This window comes from Hyaena hyaena, unplaced genomic scaffold, assembly GCF_003009895.1.
Source record: "Hyaena hyaena isolate Hyena2069 unplaced genomic scaffold, ASM300989v1 scaffold_196, whole genome shotgun sequence".
Classification (NCBI taxonomy): domain Eukaryota; kingdom Metazoa; phylum Chordata; class Mammalia; order Carnivora; family Hyaenidae; genus Hyaena; species Hyaena hyaena.
The window spans coordinates 1501746-1515145 of record NW_024080828.1 but is presented as its reverse complement, the minus strand read 5'-3'; the positions used below and the strand labels follow the sequence as shown (position 1 = coordinate 1515145).

The following is a 13400-nucleotide window of genomic DNA, read 5'->3' as shown; positions in this document are numbered from 1 at the left end:
ACTTTTCGTCCCAACTGCCTTTGTGTTCCCTAGCCTGGGGTGTATTAATGGAAGGGAAGGAAATGAAAAAGCACAAAGAAATATTTTGTTAAAAAAAAAAAAAGAATGAGAGGGAAAGAGAAATTAAAGGGGAGTGCTTTTTAAAAAAAATTTGTATGAAAGACGATTTTAAAAATGTATACCATAGTGCTTAATAGCCCTCAGACTGGACAGAGACTATAGTTCAAATTTTAGATACCTACCAGCTGTGTAATCTTGGGTAAAATATTTAACATATCTGTGCCTGGTTTTCTCATCTGTAAAGTGAGGTTAGTAATAGTACCTACCTCATAGGGTTCTTGTGAGGTTAAAATGAGTTCACACAGGTAAAGTGTGTAGGACAGTGTTCTACACACAGTAAGCACATTTAATAGTAATATTTTTATTATCAGATGTCCCATCATTTTAGAATATTTTATTTTTCTAATAAAAAGTTACTAAATGCCAATGAATCATTAGCAAGGCCATTAGATCACAAGAATTACTGAAGTTACTTTTTTTTATCTATTGAAAAATCTCTTTTTTCTATAACAAAATAAGGTTTTGTAACCCAGCCAGAATGTATACTTTCCCAAGAGTATTTTATCGAACTCTAAAGTTAAGGAATAATTATTAAAAGTTATGTATTGCCAATTGAAAAACCAATCATAAATTAAGATAAAGCTTTTTTTTTTTTTTAATTTAATGTTAGTGTAAGCCTCTGGGATGGTTTTCAAATTATATGATTAGAACTCACATGAGTCTTTTTAGGAGTTTGTAGTGAAGGTTGGCAAACTGGCCCACAGGTCAGGTCCAGCCCACTGACTGATTTTATATGGCCAGTGAGCTAATATAATTCTTATATTTTAAATGATTGAAAAAGAGGAATATTTCATGACAAGTAAAAATTATAGAAAATGCAAATTTTTTTCATACATAAGGGTTCATTACAAAATAGCCACACCTATCTATTACCCAGGGCTACTTTTGTGCTCCAATGACAGAGCTGTATAGTCACCACAAAGACAGTGTGGTCCATATTTGCTATATGGCCCTTCAGAGAAAGTTTGCTGACCCTCAGTTAATACTGTTGGAGAAGCAATCATAAAAGGTCTGGAAGATTCCATAAGATGGGTCAAGTCAAGCAGGTACTCCTGGCTTGCCTTGTGACCTTCAACAAGTTATATAGCCTGGTCTGTTTCCTCATCCGTGACATGAGAACATCCGATTTGAATGTCGAAGTTCCCCATGCCACCATTTGGTGCCTTTGTAACGTGAATTTGTTCAGTTCTACCTCTATAGGCTGACAAGTTTTTGCTTATTTTGCTTTTTTAAGGTAATCTCACTTTGTCTTTCTTTTCCATTAATCTGTTTGTTTGTGGTGAACTGAGCTAATATGGTGATTTTCATCTCTGTCCAAAAGATTCAGAAATCTTTGAAACCGTTATTTTTTATCTAATCTTGTCTTCCATTACAGGGCCTAAAGGTGGATTTTATGTACTGGGTTGCAATGTATGTTATCGTATTTTGTTGGATGGGCAAGCTATTCACAATGGCCTGAAGAGCAGTTTACTCTGTTCACAGCAACAAACATCTTGCCCAGATTTACCATCTGGTATTTGAAGCCTCTATCTTGCAAAGATTTTTTATCATTAGCTAACAGCCATTACTCATCACTTTTGGCTTTAGTATTGCTGACATTCTTGTTTTGCTCATCCTAAATACTCAGTTTCAAGTCAGAGAGCACTTGGAATTGTTTGCTTGACAGAAGGGATTTGATTTCCTCATCTGGAAAACAAGGACATCAGATGAGAAGGTGCCAGTCAGCTGGCACCATCTATGATTTTATAAAACTTGGTTTTTGTTGATTTTTACACGTGCCAGACGGCCCACCTAAACCGTGGTGTGTGGAGGAAGGTCATGGGTTACAACAGGCACTCATTACATGGTGAAAGATTGAAGATGTGATTGAACAGCCACATAAACCCAGAAAAACTCAGGATGAAAGAGCATTGTCCCATAATGAGAATATCAATGATATTTTTTAACTTTGCCACATTCATTTTCCAAACTAATTTTAGATACTTGTTAAAAATAAATCCCAAGGCTGTACCATGATCTGCAAAGCCCCAGCTACCATCTCTATTCTTCTGGTCCTTTTTCTGTCTCCCCACTGGCATCCATGGTGATTCAAAACTTGCCAAGCATCTGATTTAAATTAAATTTCAATAGCATATCAGAGCCTTTATGCTGATTTGTTCCCTCTGCCTGGAATGCCCCTCACAAAATATCAAGTGTTTTACTCCCTCCCTTCATGTAAACCTGTGCCCAAACATCATTTCTCAGAGAGAACCACCACACCCCACATTTTATCTCATCCATTTACCTTGATTTATTTTTCATCACAGCACTCACTAATTGATGCACTATAACTCATATTCACCTATCAATTTATTTACATGCAGGCAATAATTGAGTGAATGCATGAATAAGAACAAGAAAGCAATTTATTAATTAAGTACTTGATTTGTGAATTAAAATTTTCTCCAACCCAGTGTTCCAATGGTATTTGAATGTCTTATTTATTTATTTATTTATTTATTGAGTGTAAGCAGGGGAGGGGCAGAGAGGGAGAGGGACAGAGGATCTGAAGCAGGCTCTGCACTGAGAGCAGTGAGCCTGATGTGAGGCTTGAACTCACAAACCATGAGATCATGACCTGAGCTGAAGTAGGACACTCAACCAACTGAGCCACACAGGCGCCCTTCCAGTGGTATTTAAAGAACAGGGGCATCTGGGTGACTCAGTCAGTTGAGCCTCTGACTCGATTTTGGCTCAGATTGTGATGGCAGGGTCGTGGGATCCAGCCCCGTATTGATCTCCATGCTGGGTGTGGAGCCTGCTTAAGATTTTCTCTCTTTCCCTCTGCCCCTCCCCTACTCCTGCACATGTGTGCAGGTGCTTGCTCTTTTTCTCTCAAAAATAATTTAAATACATAAAAAGCCATAATTTTTTGCAGATTATAAATATATATGTGTTAAAACTGAACTGTGACATTACTTTTAAAATGTATCTAACATAATAAAAATATAGTGATTTGATATCTATCTTAATCTACTGTTTTAAAAAATCATGGACTCGCTTCCTCTTAATGATTTGAAAGGCTATATAGCCCCCTTTTCTTCTTGAATTACTAGCTCTATTCTACTTTCATTACAGAGTCTATGCTAATGCGATATAGTTTTATATTAGAAAGTCTTTTATCCATCAACCGTTGTGATCAAATTTTTGTGCATAAATGTATTTCAAACTTCCTGGGACCATAGGTAATTTGTTAGATGTAAAAAAGTTGTTTTTTTCCTCCATCTAGATAATATATCTGTGGATGAGTATTAACTTGTGGGTTTAATGAAATAGGAGCAGCATCAATATTTTTCTTATTTTCTCTTTTAAAAAATATTTATTTTGAGAGAAAGGGAGAGGGAGAGAGAAAGAGAGAGAGAGAGAGTATGAGCAGAAGGGAGGGAGAAAGAGAGAATTCCAAGCAGTGTCGAGCCATCAGTGCAGAGCCTGATGCACAGCTTGATCCTGCAAATCATGAGATCATGACCTGAGCTGAAATCAAGAGTCAGATGCTTCATCAACTGAGCCACCCAGGCAGCCCCTTACTTTCCATTTTTATACATCTAAGTGCTGAGAAACATTTTCATATAAATCAAGTGGATGGGATTGGGAGGAGTTTTATTATAGCTTTATCTCTCAATTCTTTGAATTCCTTCTGAGTGATTTGATAAAAATTACATATTAGTGTATTACTGAAAAATCATTTTTAATGATCTGTTGGTAGATATGCAATTATGTTTTCTGTTAAGTTTTACTGAGAGTAAAGACTATGGTGCTAGAGAAATGTCTTAGGGTGTGAGGAGTTAATAGGAGTTGGTAGGACTACTCTTGACCTTGATGGTTATGGGTATTTCATCAGCCACATCATGTGCTTTGCTCCAGTGCTGCCTGGGTCTTCAGGTGCAGCCAAGAGAAGGGGAGAGTTGGATTCAGTTAAGGCTGAACTTCTGCCAGGTATGTGTTGACTAAGATGTAGAAATATGAAATAATAGGTGGTGGAATCTAAGCTAGAAATGGACAACGTAGAAGAAGATCACTGATGGACTGGGGAAAAGTAGAGAGGAGAAGGTAACGGGAAATTTAGGTGGAAGATTCGTTGGAGTAGTTGAAATGGCAAACAGGAAAGAGAGGTCATTTTGGTCAAATGTATGATTCAGTTTTGGGGGTGGAGCAGTTACGGGTCACGAACATGTCCAAGGTGTGACCATGAAGTGAAGTTCATGAACTTCATGTGTTCATTTGTTTATGAATAAATCCCTGAAGATGAGTTCCTGGAAATGGGTGGTCTTGGTGTCAAAAGGATCTATGATGATTTTTTAAGGAATGAAGACAGGGCGTGGACTGGAGAGAAAGAATGTGAGGCAGGCATCAACAAATCTAGACAATGAGAGAAAGGTTGGTAAAGGAGAGCAGCAAAGAGAGGAAAGGTGCTTTAGAAAGCTGGAAGGGGTGGGTCTTAAAGGAATTTACTTTACAAGGAGCTGAAAGAAAAATGGTTTGGAGGAGGCCATGGTGAGTATGGAAGAAACCAAACTCATTGCCCCACCGGGATGCATGAGAAACACAGAGACAGTCATGTCTTCAGGGTAGAGCCCCAATTATTAGGAGGGAGAAACTTGTGTTTGTGACAGGTGTTATAGTTCTATTAGACAGCATGGTTCTGAACCACAGGCTTCCCTCATGGGTTAGAAAAATTTCCTCAGTTTCTTCTAGAGTTACTAGTTGCTTCACTTTCCCAGAATAAATTTTGATTATTTATATTTTCAAAGACCATTTATTTCAGGGGCACTGGGGTGAATCAGTTGGTTAAGCTTTCAACTCTTGATTTCAGCTCAGGTCATGATCTCATGGGTTCATGAGATTGAGCTCCGCATCTGGTTCTTCACTGACAACACAGAGCCTGCTTGGGATTCTCTCTCTCCCGCTCTCTCTGCCCCTCCCCCATGCTCTCTCTCTCGCTCTCTCTCAAAATAAATAAACGTTTTTTTTTTTAAAGTTTATTTCAAATATATACTCAAATGTGTGAATATAGTGCTTTGCACATTTTTTGTATGTGTGTTTGTATTTGTCTTTCATGGTAAGTCAGCTCTGAATTATATAGATAAATTCTGTTTTAAGTTTTTCTAAGTTAGTTATGGATCTGCTTTGATCTATTTATTGATCCAAATATGTTCTTTGAATCATCAAATTACTTTTTCTTATTTGTAGGAATTACATTTTTATCTTTCTCTTTTGATAAAAATCTCAATTTTTAAAAAAGCATATCACCAATGAATAGAGAAATCAACATTTATTTTACTTTATTTTCAGTTCCACAAACTAGTTTCCCCACAGTATATTGCCTTGCTTCTAATTAATTAGATACATTTTATCTATCAGTGTTTTTTCAGTATTTCATGTTCCATGAAACATTTATTCTCACGATTTTATATTTGTAAATGAAATGCAGGATATTTCCTGCATGTGTATTCCATTGTTCTTTGTTTTTTCTTGCTTTGCAATCCATTTTTATAAAGAAGACAATAACACTGTATTTTTAAAAAATCACCAATAGATATAATGTATCTAGCATTTAATATGTTCCAGGAATGTGCTAACTTCTTTTCCAAAATTATGACATTTACTTTCTACAGTAGCCCTGTGAAGTATATGTACTGATGTTACCCCAGTTTACAGATGGGGAAACCAGACAAAGAGAGAGTAAAAGGCCATCCAAGGTTCCCCAGCTGTTGCCTAGGGTTCTCGAGCCTGCGTGAGAGATTACTCTATTAGCGTCTCATCCACAGTACTAGAAACATATAGCAGACCTCCCTTTTTATGGCCGATGTCCAGCACCAGAACATCAATATAATTCATGCTAAGTTTCGATCACTGGGCAATTATTATATGGAATTATATTGTGTCAATAACTTTCCCCATGATACTGCTACCATACTCTAGATGCAGGTTTCCTATAACAGCCTAACAAAACTTTTTTATTCACCTGCAGTGAAGTACACTTTCTATAAACAATTGTTTCCTTCAATCATTCTGGGGTGTGGGGAGAAATAGGTACCAGAGAACCATTTTTAATACCCTATATCTTCAAATTAGAATTTTGAAGTCTTACTTATGTCTTCAGAAAGGCTGAAAAGGAAAAACCTCCTTGCTTCCTTGGACAAGCAAAGGCAAACCCCTGTCTTTTTGTCTCTAAACTCTATCCCGTTTGGTATGGAACACCTTTAAAAATCAATTCAGCTACAGTTTAGTCTCTTTTTAAAAGATTTAGGCATTTGACAACAACAAATGCCTGTAGCTCATTAATTTGTGATTCTTTTCTTTCTTTTAAAGATAGTGTTTTTAGAAGAAGCATCTCAACAAGAAAAGCTGGCCAAAGAATGGTGCTTCCGGCCATGCGAAGTAAGAGAGCTGAGCAACCAGTAAGTCATAGCCAACTTCTTTCCTTTTGCTGTTAACTAGTGCCAATAACTAGTCTCAGTTGATTGGACACCTGCCTTGGGACAGAAAGGCTTTGTGCTTTTCCTCTAGGGGTGAGTCGAGAGAGGACTAGAGAGCATGAAGCTGTAGGGTGGAAACTTTGAGAACAGGAGCCTGCCATCATTCATTCATTCCTTGAGCAAACCTCTGTTGAGCTTACTGTGTGCGAGAACTAGGCTCTGGAGCAGAAAATGATGTATAAAGTCTTTGCCCTTGCAGGAATCTCAGGGAGTTAGCAGGTGCACAAATACAGAAGCATGCCTAGTGATAGATTGTGATACTTTCCATGAAGGAAGTAAAGAAGAAGTGAGATAAACCGCCAGGAGGAAGGGGACGGAGGTTTGGGGATCAGTAACTGACAGCATGGTTAGGGAAGACGTATCCCCAAAAGCAATTTGAGCTGCAGTTTTATGTTTAGGGGGCTTAATATTTGTTCAAAATGTATTCGCCGTGATTGGCTCACTCTCTTCATAGCCTGGTTGATTTATTTTATACAGATGGAAATACTTTTCTAAACCCAAAGAGTGTATCTTGTTCCAGGGCAAGTATGTTTCCAAAGTCAGTGGAAGTTCCGAAGTCAATAAACATGGCTTTCATCGTAAAAGCATTTTTATAACTTGGGAAGAGCCTTTAGAGTAACGCAGGGAGAAGGCTGAACTAGGAGTTGGACACCTGGCTTGGATGCTCTTGCTGTGGCTTGAAAGCAAGCCACTTCCCTTCTCTGAGCCTGCCTCAGGCTGTTGGCAGAAGGATTGTCCTTGGCGACTGCAGATGCCTCATATGTACCCTGCTGCGGATCTGGGAACGGGGTACCCCTAGGGCTCTGAGGCAGAGGGGCTGGCCACAGTCCAGGGAGATGAGGTGTCTGCGCATAAAGTTTTGTGCACTTACATCTGTGTTCACATCTCTTCCCTGCTGCCTCTCTGTGGGCTTGGAAGCTCTGGAGCAGTGGACCCGGAAGTGACTCCAGCGGACGTGGAGATAATTCTAGCCACTTCTGTGTCATCACCTGTTTCCTCCCTCTAGATTGTCTTGAGAATATATGTTGAGGAATGACTGACATTTAGATTCCTGCTTGTGTGCCTTCAGAATATGGGGTCCGAAACTGTGGGGGTGCAGGAGAGGGAGGTTGGGAGTCAGTGCAAGTGGCACAGCAGGGGAGGGGAGGGAGGGGTGAATACTTCTGTGGCTCTTCGCATCCTTCTGTCCCTCTTTATGAGGCTGCTTTTGGAGGTAAGTCCATCAAACAAAAGTAGATCCCGGGGCATCTGTAAAGCACCACACAGAGAAGCGGTAAGGTAAGAAAAAACGTAAACTTTGGTGGATGACCAAAGTCGTTGAAGAAAAATCATATTTATTTATTTAATTTTAAATGTTTATTTTTGAGAGAGAGCATGAACTGGGGAGGGACAGAGAGAGAGTGGGGGGAGCAGAGGATCCAAAGCAGGCTCTGTGCTGACAACAGCGAGCCTGATGCGGGCTCCAACTCACACAATGCGAGATCATGACCTGAGCTGAAGTCCAGCGCTCAATGGACTGAGCCACCCAGGCGCCCAAGAAAAATCATTTTTAAAATGCAAAGTAATACTTTCTAAAAAATGTTTATCTATTTATTTTGAGATAGAGAGAGCTAGCAGGGGAGGGGCAGAGAGAGAGAGGGAGAGAGAAAATTCCAAGCAGGCTCCTTGCTGTCAGCGCAGAGCCCAAGGTCGGGCTTGATTCTACCAACCGTGAGATCACGACCTGAGCTGAAACCAAAAGTCAGATGCTTAAACTGACTGAGCCACCCAGGTGCCCCCAAAATGCGAAATAATTCTTATATCAAACACACGAGATGGGTGCAGTTGAATTTCTTTAAGTCACGATTAAAATATCACAGGCTATGATGTCTCTGACAGTGTGTTTAACCCATGTCTACAGGTCTATCTCAGCACAGTGTGGATTTTTTTTTTTTTTAATGAAAATCCTAACTGGAACCTTTTGAGCTGTGCTTTCGTAGAAGTGGATCAGATCGTGGCTATGGCCGTAGAGAAATTGGCGGGGCCAGGACTAGAGTGAGGCAAGTGAGGTGTTCACCTTGGCAAGGAATTTAAGGGTGGTGGGGAGGGCAAAAAAAACCCAACCTTAGTAATCATCCTATACAAGGCTTAGTAACATCATCCTCCCTCACTGTGGAATTTTCTCCTACATTCTCTGCCCTTTGTGTCGTTCAGCTTCACCTGCTCAAAACCTCTCTCTGGGACTCATTCCTCTCCTCTGCTTCCCAGAGCTAATAAAATACCAAGGTTTTTCTTTTGTGTCCATCTTTTCCTTCCGTTCCTATCAACATCATCTTTATTTAGAATGTCATGCTTGGGAGATGGAAGGAGTCTCCCCACACACACCTGCCACCACCAGATTTCTGTCCTAAGCCTGAGGTTCAATGTGTCACAGTTCTGCAAAAGAGAAGAACAAACAAAGCAACAAGTACCCTCTCAATCCCCTCTCTCTTGGGTACAGAATGGCCAATACAAACTGTTTTTAAGTTTATTTATTTTGAGAGGTGGGGTAGGGTCAGAGAGAGAGAGAATCCCAAGCAGGCTCTGCACGGTTAGTGCAGAGTCTGATGTGGGGCTCAAACTCATCAACTGTGAGATCGTGACCTGAGCTGAAATCAAGAGTCGGATGCTTAACCAAAATCGACTGAGCCACCAGGCACCCCAGAATAACCAATACAAATTAATTCACTTAATTGACTATTCAAGACTCTTTTTATTTATTTATTTATTTATTTATTTATTACAGATAGTTTATTGTCAAATTAGTTTCCACATAACACTCAGTGCTCATCCCCAAAGTGCCCTCCTCCATGCCCATCCCCCCCTCCCCCCCACATCCATCATCCTCAGTTTTTGTCAGCATTCAAGAGTCTCTCATGGTTTGCCTCTCTCCCTTTCCCCCACCATTTCCCCCCTTCTTCTCCCCCTTGTTCCTCCGTCAAGTTCCTCCTAACCCTCCTATACGTGCAAACATATGATATTTGTCAAGACTCTTTTTAAATACACTTTTTTTTGACTGTTGTTATTTTTGAAACATTTTTTATGTAGTAAAGTGCATAGATCTTAGGGATGTGAATTGATAAATTTTGATAAGCATATTATGTAACCAAAACAAAAATGTTTCATACCAAGCAAGATATGAAACATTCCTATCAGCCTAGAAAATTCCTTTGTGCCCTTTCCAGTCACTCTCCACCCCCTCATCCACTGTTTAATTTTTTTCTATCACATAGATCACTTCTGCTTGTTTTTGAATGTCGTATGAATAGAATAAACCAGTAAGTCTTGTGTCTGGATTCTTCCACTCATCATAATGTTTTGAGATGCATCCATATAATTATTTATATCATTAGTTCTTTCTTTTTCATTGCCAAGTTGTATTCCACTGTGCCAATATACAATAGTTTGTTTATCTGCTTTCCTGTGATATTTGGATTGTTTCCAGTTTGAGGCTAGTATGCATAAAGCCACTATAAATATTTTTGTACACTGTTTTTTTATAAGCATATGTTTTATTTCACTTGGGTAAATCACTAGGCATGAAATTGCTCACTAATATCTCTTATGTTTTGACCAGATCTACTTCTCTCTTTCTCTCTAGCTCTCTCACAACAACACCCCCGCACAGATATCCTCACTCACTCCTACCCTGCTCAACCAGGTTATAATCTTTTTGGAGACAAGATGTCTTATTTCTCTTTGGACTTTCCAGAAGGCTTAGAGGAGTTGTTAAAATCTTATCACATCCTTGGGAAATATTATTTGATTGAACAATTCACCTACCTGAAGAAATCACACTGCCGTTTCATTTTGTGCTAGTGGAGACAGGAAAGGTCCCAAGGACTGAGGTGTCCTAAGAAGTCAGTGACTAACGCCCAAGAGGAATCCACCAGTCGTCCCTCTCTGTGGGCCCCACATTGTAGACTCAGTTCTTGCTGCCTTCTTGCCATACTAGCTTGGCACAGCTCTCTACTGGTAGAGTGAATTAAGAATTCAGTCATACGAAGGTAGTGACCAAAAGTACTGAGCCTAACGACAAGCTTCCTGGATTTGAATATAAGCTCCAAAGCTGACTAGTTGAATGATCACTTTTTTTCAAGCTACTTACATTTCCTGAGATTATAGCCTCTGTACATGAGGATAACAATACTACTTCATCAGTTTGTTGTGAGCATTACATCATCATAACAACTACTGCTTTTTTTTTTAATGCATTTTATTATCTAGGCGCTGTTTTAGCACATGGTAACAATGTGCTACTGTCCCCATTTTACGTAAGGGGAAACTGAGTCACAAAGAAGTTAAAAATTTAACACATTGGTTATCCCACTGCCAGTTTATGGTGGGGTTTGAATTCAAAATCAAGCAGTCTGAGTCAAGAATGTATATTTATTATAATCATCCCACAAATAGGATGATGCATGTAGATTCTGTGTCCGGTGCTCAGTACATGCACTTTGTCAATAAAATTATCTGCTGCTGCCACCATCAGCAGTAGCATTACCCATTTCTAGTTCTCACTACTTTAAAATAAAGCATTTTTAAATGCTTATTTATTTTTGAGAGAGAGAGAGACACAGAGTGCGAGCAGGGGAGGGGCAGAGAGAGAGACACACACAGAATCCAAAACAGGCACCCGGCTCTGAGCTGTCAGCACAGAGCCCGGTGCGGGGCTCAGACCCACAAACCACTAGATCATGACCTGAGCTGAAGTCAGACGCTCAACCAACTGAGCCACCCAGGCGACCCTGAAACTAAAGCATTTTATAGATGGCCCTGGCTTTGTCTTCCACTTAGGTGGTATACATTTGAATTGGTAGAATAAGGTATTCTTTGTTATGTCAAGTTTTGAGCTCAAGTTCCTTATGTATATTAAAATGTAATTAGCATTTTCTCAGGGTGGTAGTGCATACTGTCTTCTAACAAACGTCTGTTGGGATGTGTTTAGACACTTAATAGACACCAATGAACTGGATTGTTCTTTAGGAAAGCCATTAGTTTTGGTTTGCCTCGATTTTGTGGGTAATGCCTCTGAAAACTCTTTCAGAAACATCTTTCCAGAAGTTTCTGTTATAAGAATCAGTAGAAATATGAAAATCAGCTGGTGGGCCAGGGTCATAGCAGAAATGATCAGGAGCACCTGGAGAAGGGTTGTCATAGCAACTGCGTTTTATCTTGACCCTCTTACACCACTCACCCATTGGTAGTCTCAGCTCCTAAGATTGCTGTCCCTAACCAGCCTCAGTTTGCAGTGGCTGCTTCTATTTCAGAACTCAGCCCCTACATCACATGGGAAAGGGCTAGATTTCTTGCAGTCAGCCAAGGTCAAGATGACCACTGTATCTAAAACTGTGACCACCGTGTTTGTCTTCATCAGTCATCCTTAGTGACGTGGCAGTAATTCCTCAGCATGGCTCTAGAAGTTCTGAAGACCTTTCTCATCTTTGCTCACTCTCTTATAACCTCCAGTCATGAGAACAAAGTCATGAGGTGTCTTGTTCCATGACTGCTTTCCTTCTGCTCAGTGCTATGATTTTTTCCCCTTCATCATCTTTGATTAACTTCACTTGAACAGAGGGATGGCATCTCTCCCTGCAGAGCCTCACTCTTGTTTTTTGATCTCTAGATAAAAGGGGAATTTACAGCCTTCTGGTTGTATCAGCTCTAAACCTGTGTGGGGTGAACAATTAAATCACTGTTGAGAGAAAATGTGATTTAAAGATACAGAAAATGACTGAAGATATTAGTAACTTCCTTTTCCTCTCGTATTAATTTCCAGTGAGTTCTTCATGCCTGGGCTGGTTGATACACACATCCACGCTCCTCAGTATTCTTTTGCGGGGAGTAATGTAGACCTTCCGCTTTTGGACTGGTTGACCAAGTACACGTTTCCTGTAGAATACAAATTCCAGAACCTTGATTTCGCTGAAGAAATATATACCAGAGTTGTCGTAAGTATCATGCTTGTGAGTTGTGGTGTGTTATGACTGAATCACCTGTAGAAAGGTCCATTTCTTGGGGGAAGTTTTTAAAATGTTTATTCATTTTTGAGAGAGGGGAAGAGAGAGAGAGAGTATGTGTGTGAGCGGGGGAGGGGCAGAGAGAAAGGGAAACACAGATTTCGAAGTAGGCTCCAGGCTCTCAGCTGTCAGCACAGAGCCCAACGTGGGGCTTGAACTCACAAACTGTGAGATCATGACCTGAGCCAAAGTCGGATGTTCAACCGACTGAACAGGTGTCCCATCGTGGGGGCAAATTTTAATTATAAAGCACAAGCAGTTAAGGCCTGCACGGACTGTTGAGACTTTTTCAGGTTTTTCACAGCCCCAGGAGTTTGTGATCATCTCATCTACACAGGCTAACAACCCTAGAAGAGAGACAACTTGAACCCAAGTTCCCAAATCCCTGATGGGGTGGGCTTTCTTTACTCTGTTACTTGTTGTGTTTTTTGCATTCCTAAATTTGAGTTTAATGCATATGTGTGTTCCCTTGTTCCTGCCAATCCACAGTGCTGTTCTGGGGACCATATGGAATAGCTGTGTAACCTTTGGAAAGTTCTGTGACTCATTTTCCCCATCTGTAAAATAGAGATAGTGATAGTAACTATTTCATAGAATTGCTATAAGTTAATATTCGTGAGGGTCTTAGGATACTGCCTGACACATGGCAAACACTTTATATTGTTTGCTTTAAAAAGTACCGAAGGAAATTTAAAATAAAAATTTCAAATTACAGTTAGAAGGC

At 39.9% G+C, this 13400-nt stretch overlaps 1 protein-coding gene across 1 annotated transcript in view; it reads left to right on the top strand.

Moving 5' to 3' along the window:
• Positions 1–13400, top strand: part of GDA (guanine deaminase) — an 83542-nt gene that overhangs the window by 30972 nt on the left and 39170 nt on the right. The window contains exons 2-3 of the mRNA XM_039241588.1: positions 6472–6560; positions 12436–12607. Coding sequence (XP_039097519.1) covers positions 6472–6560; positions 12436–12607 — 261 coding nt within the window. The remainder of the gene's footprint in view (positions 1–6471; positions 6561–12435; positions 12608–13400) is intronic.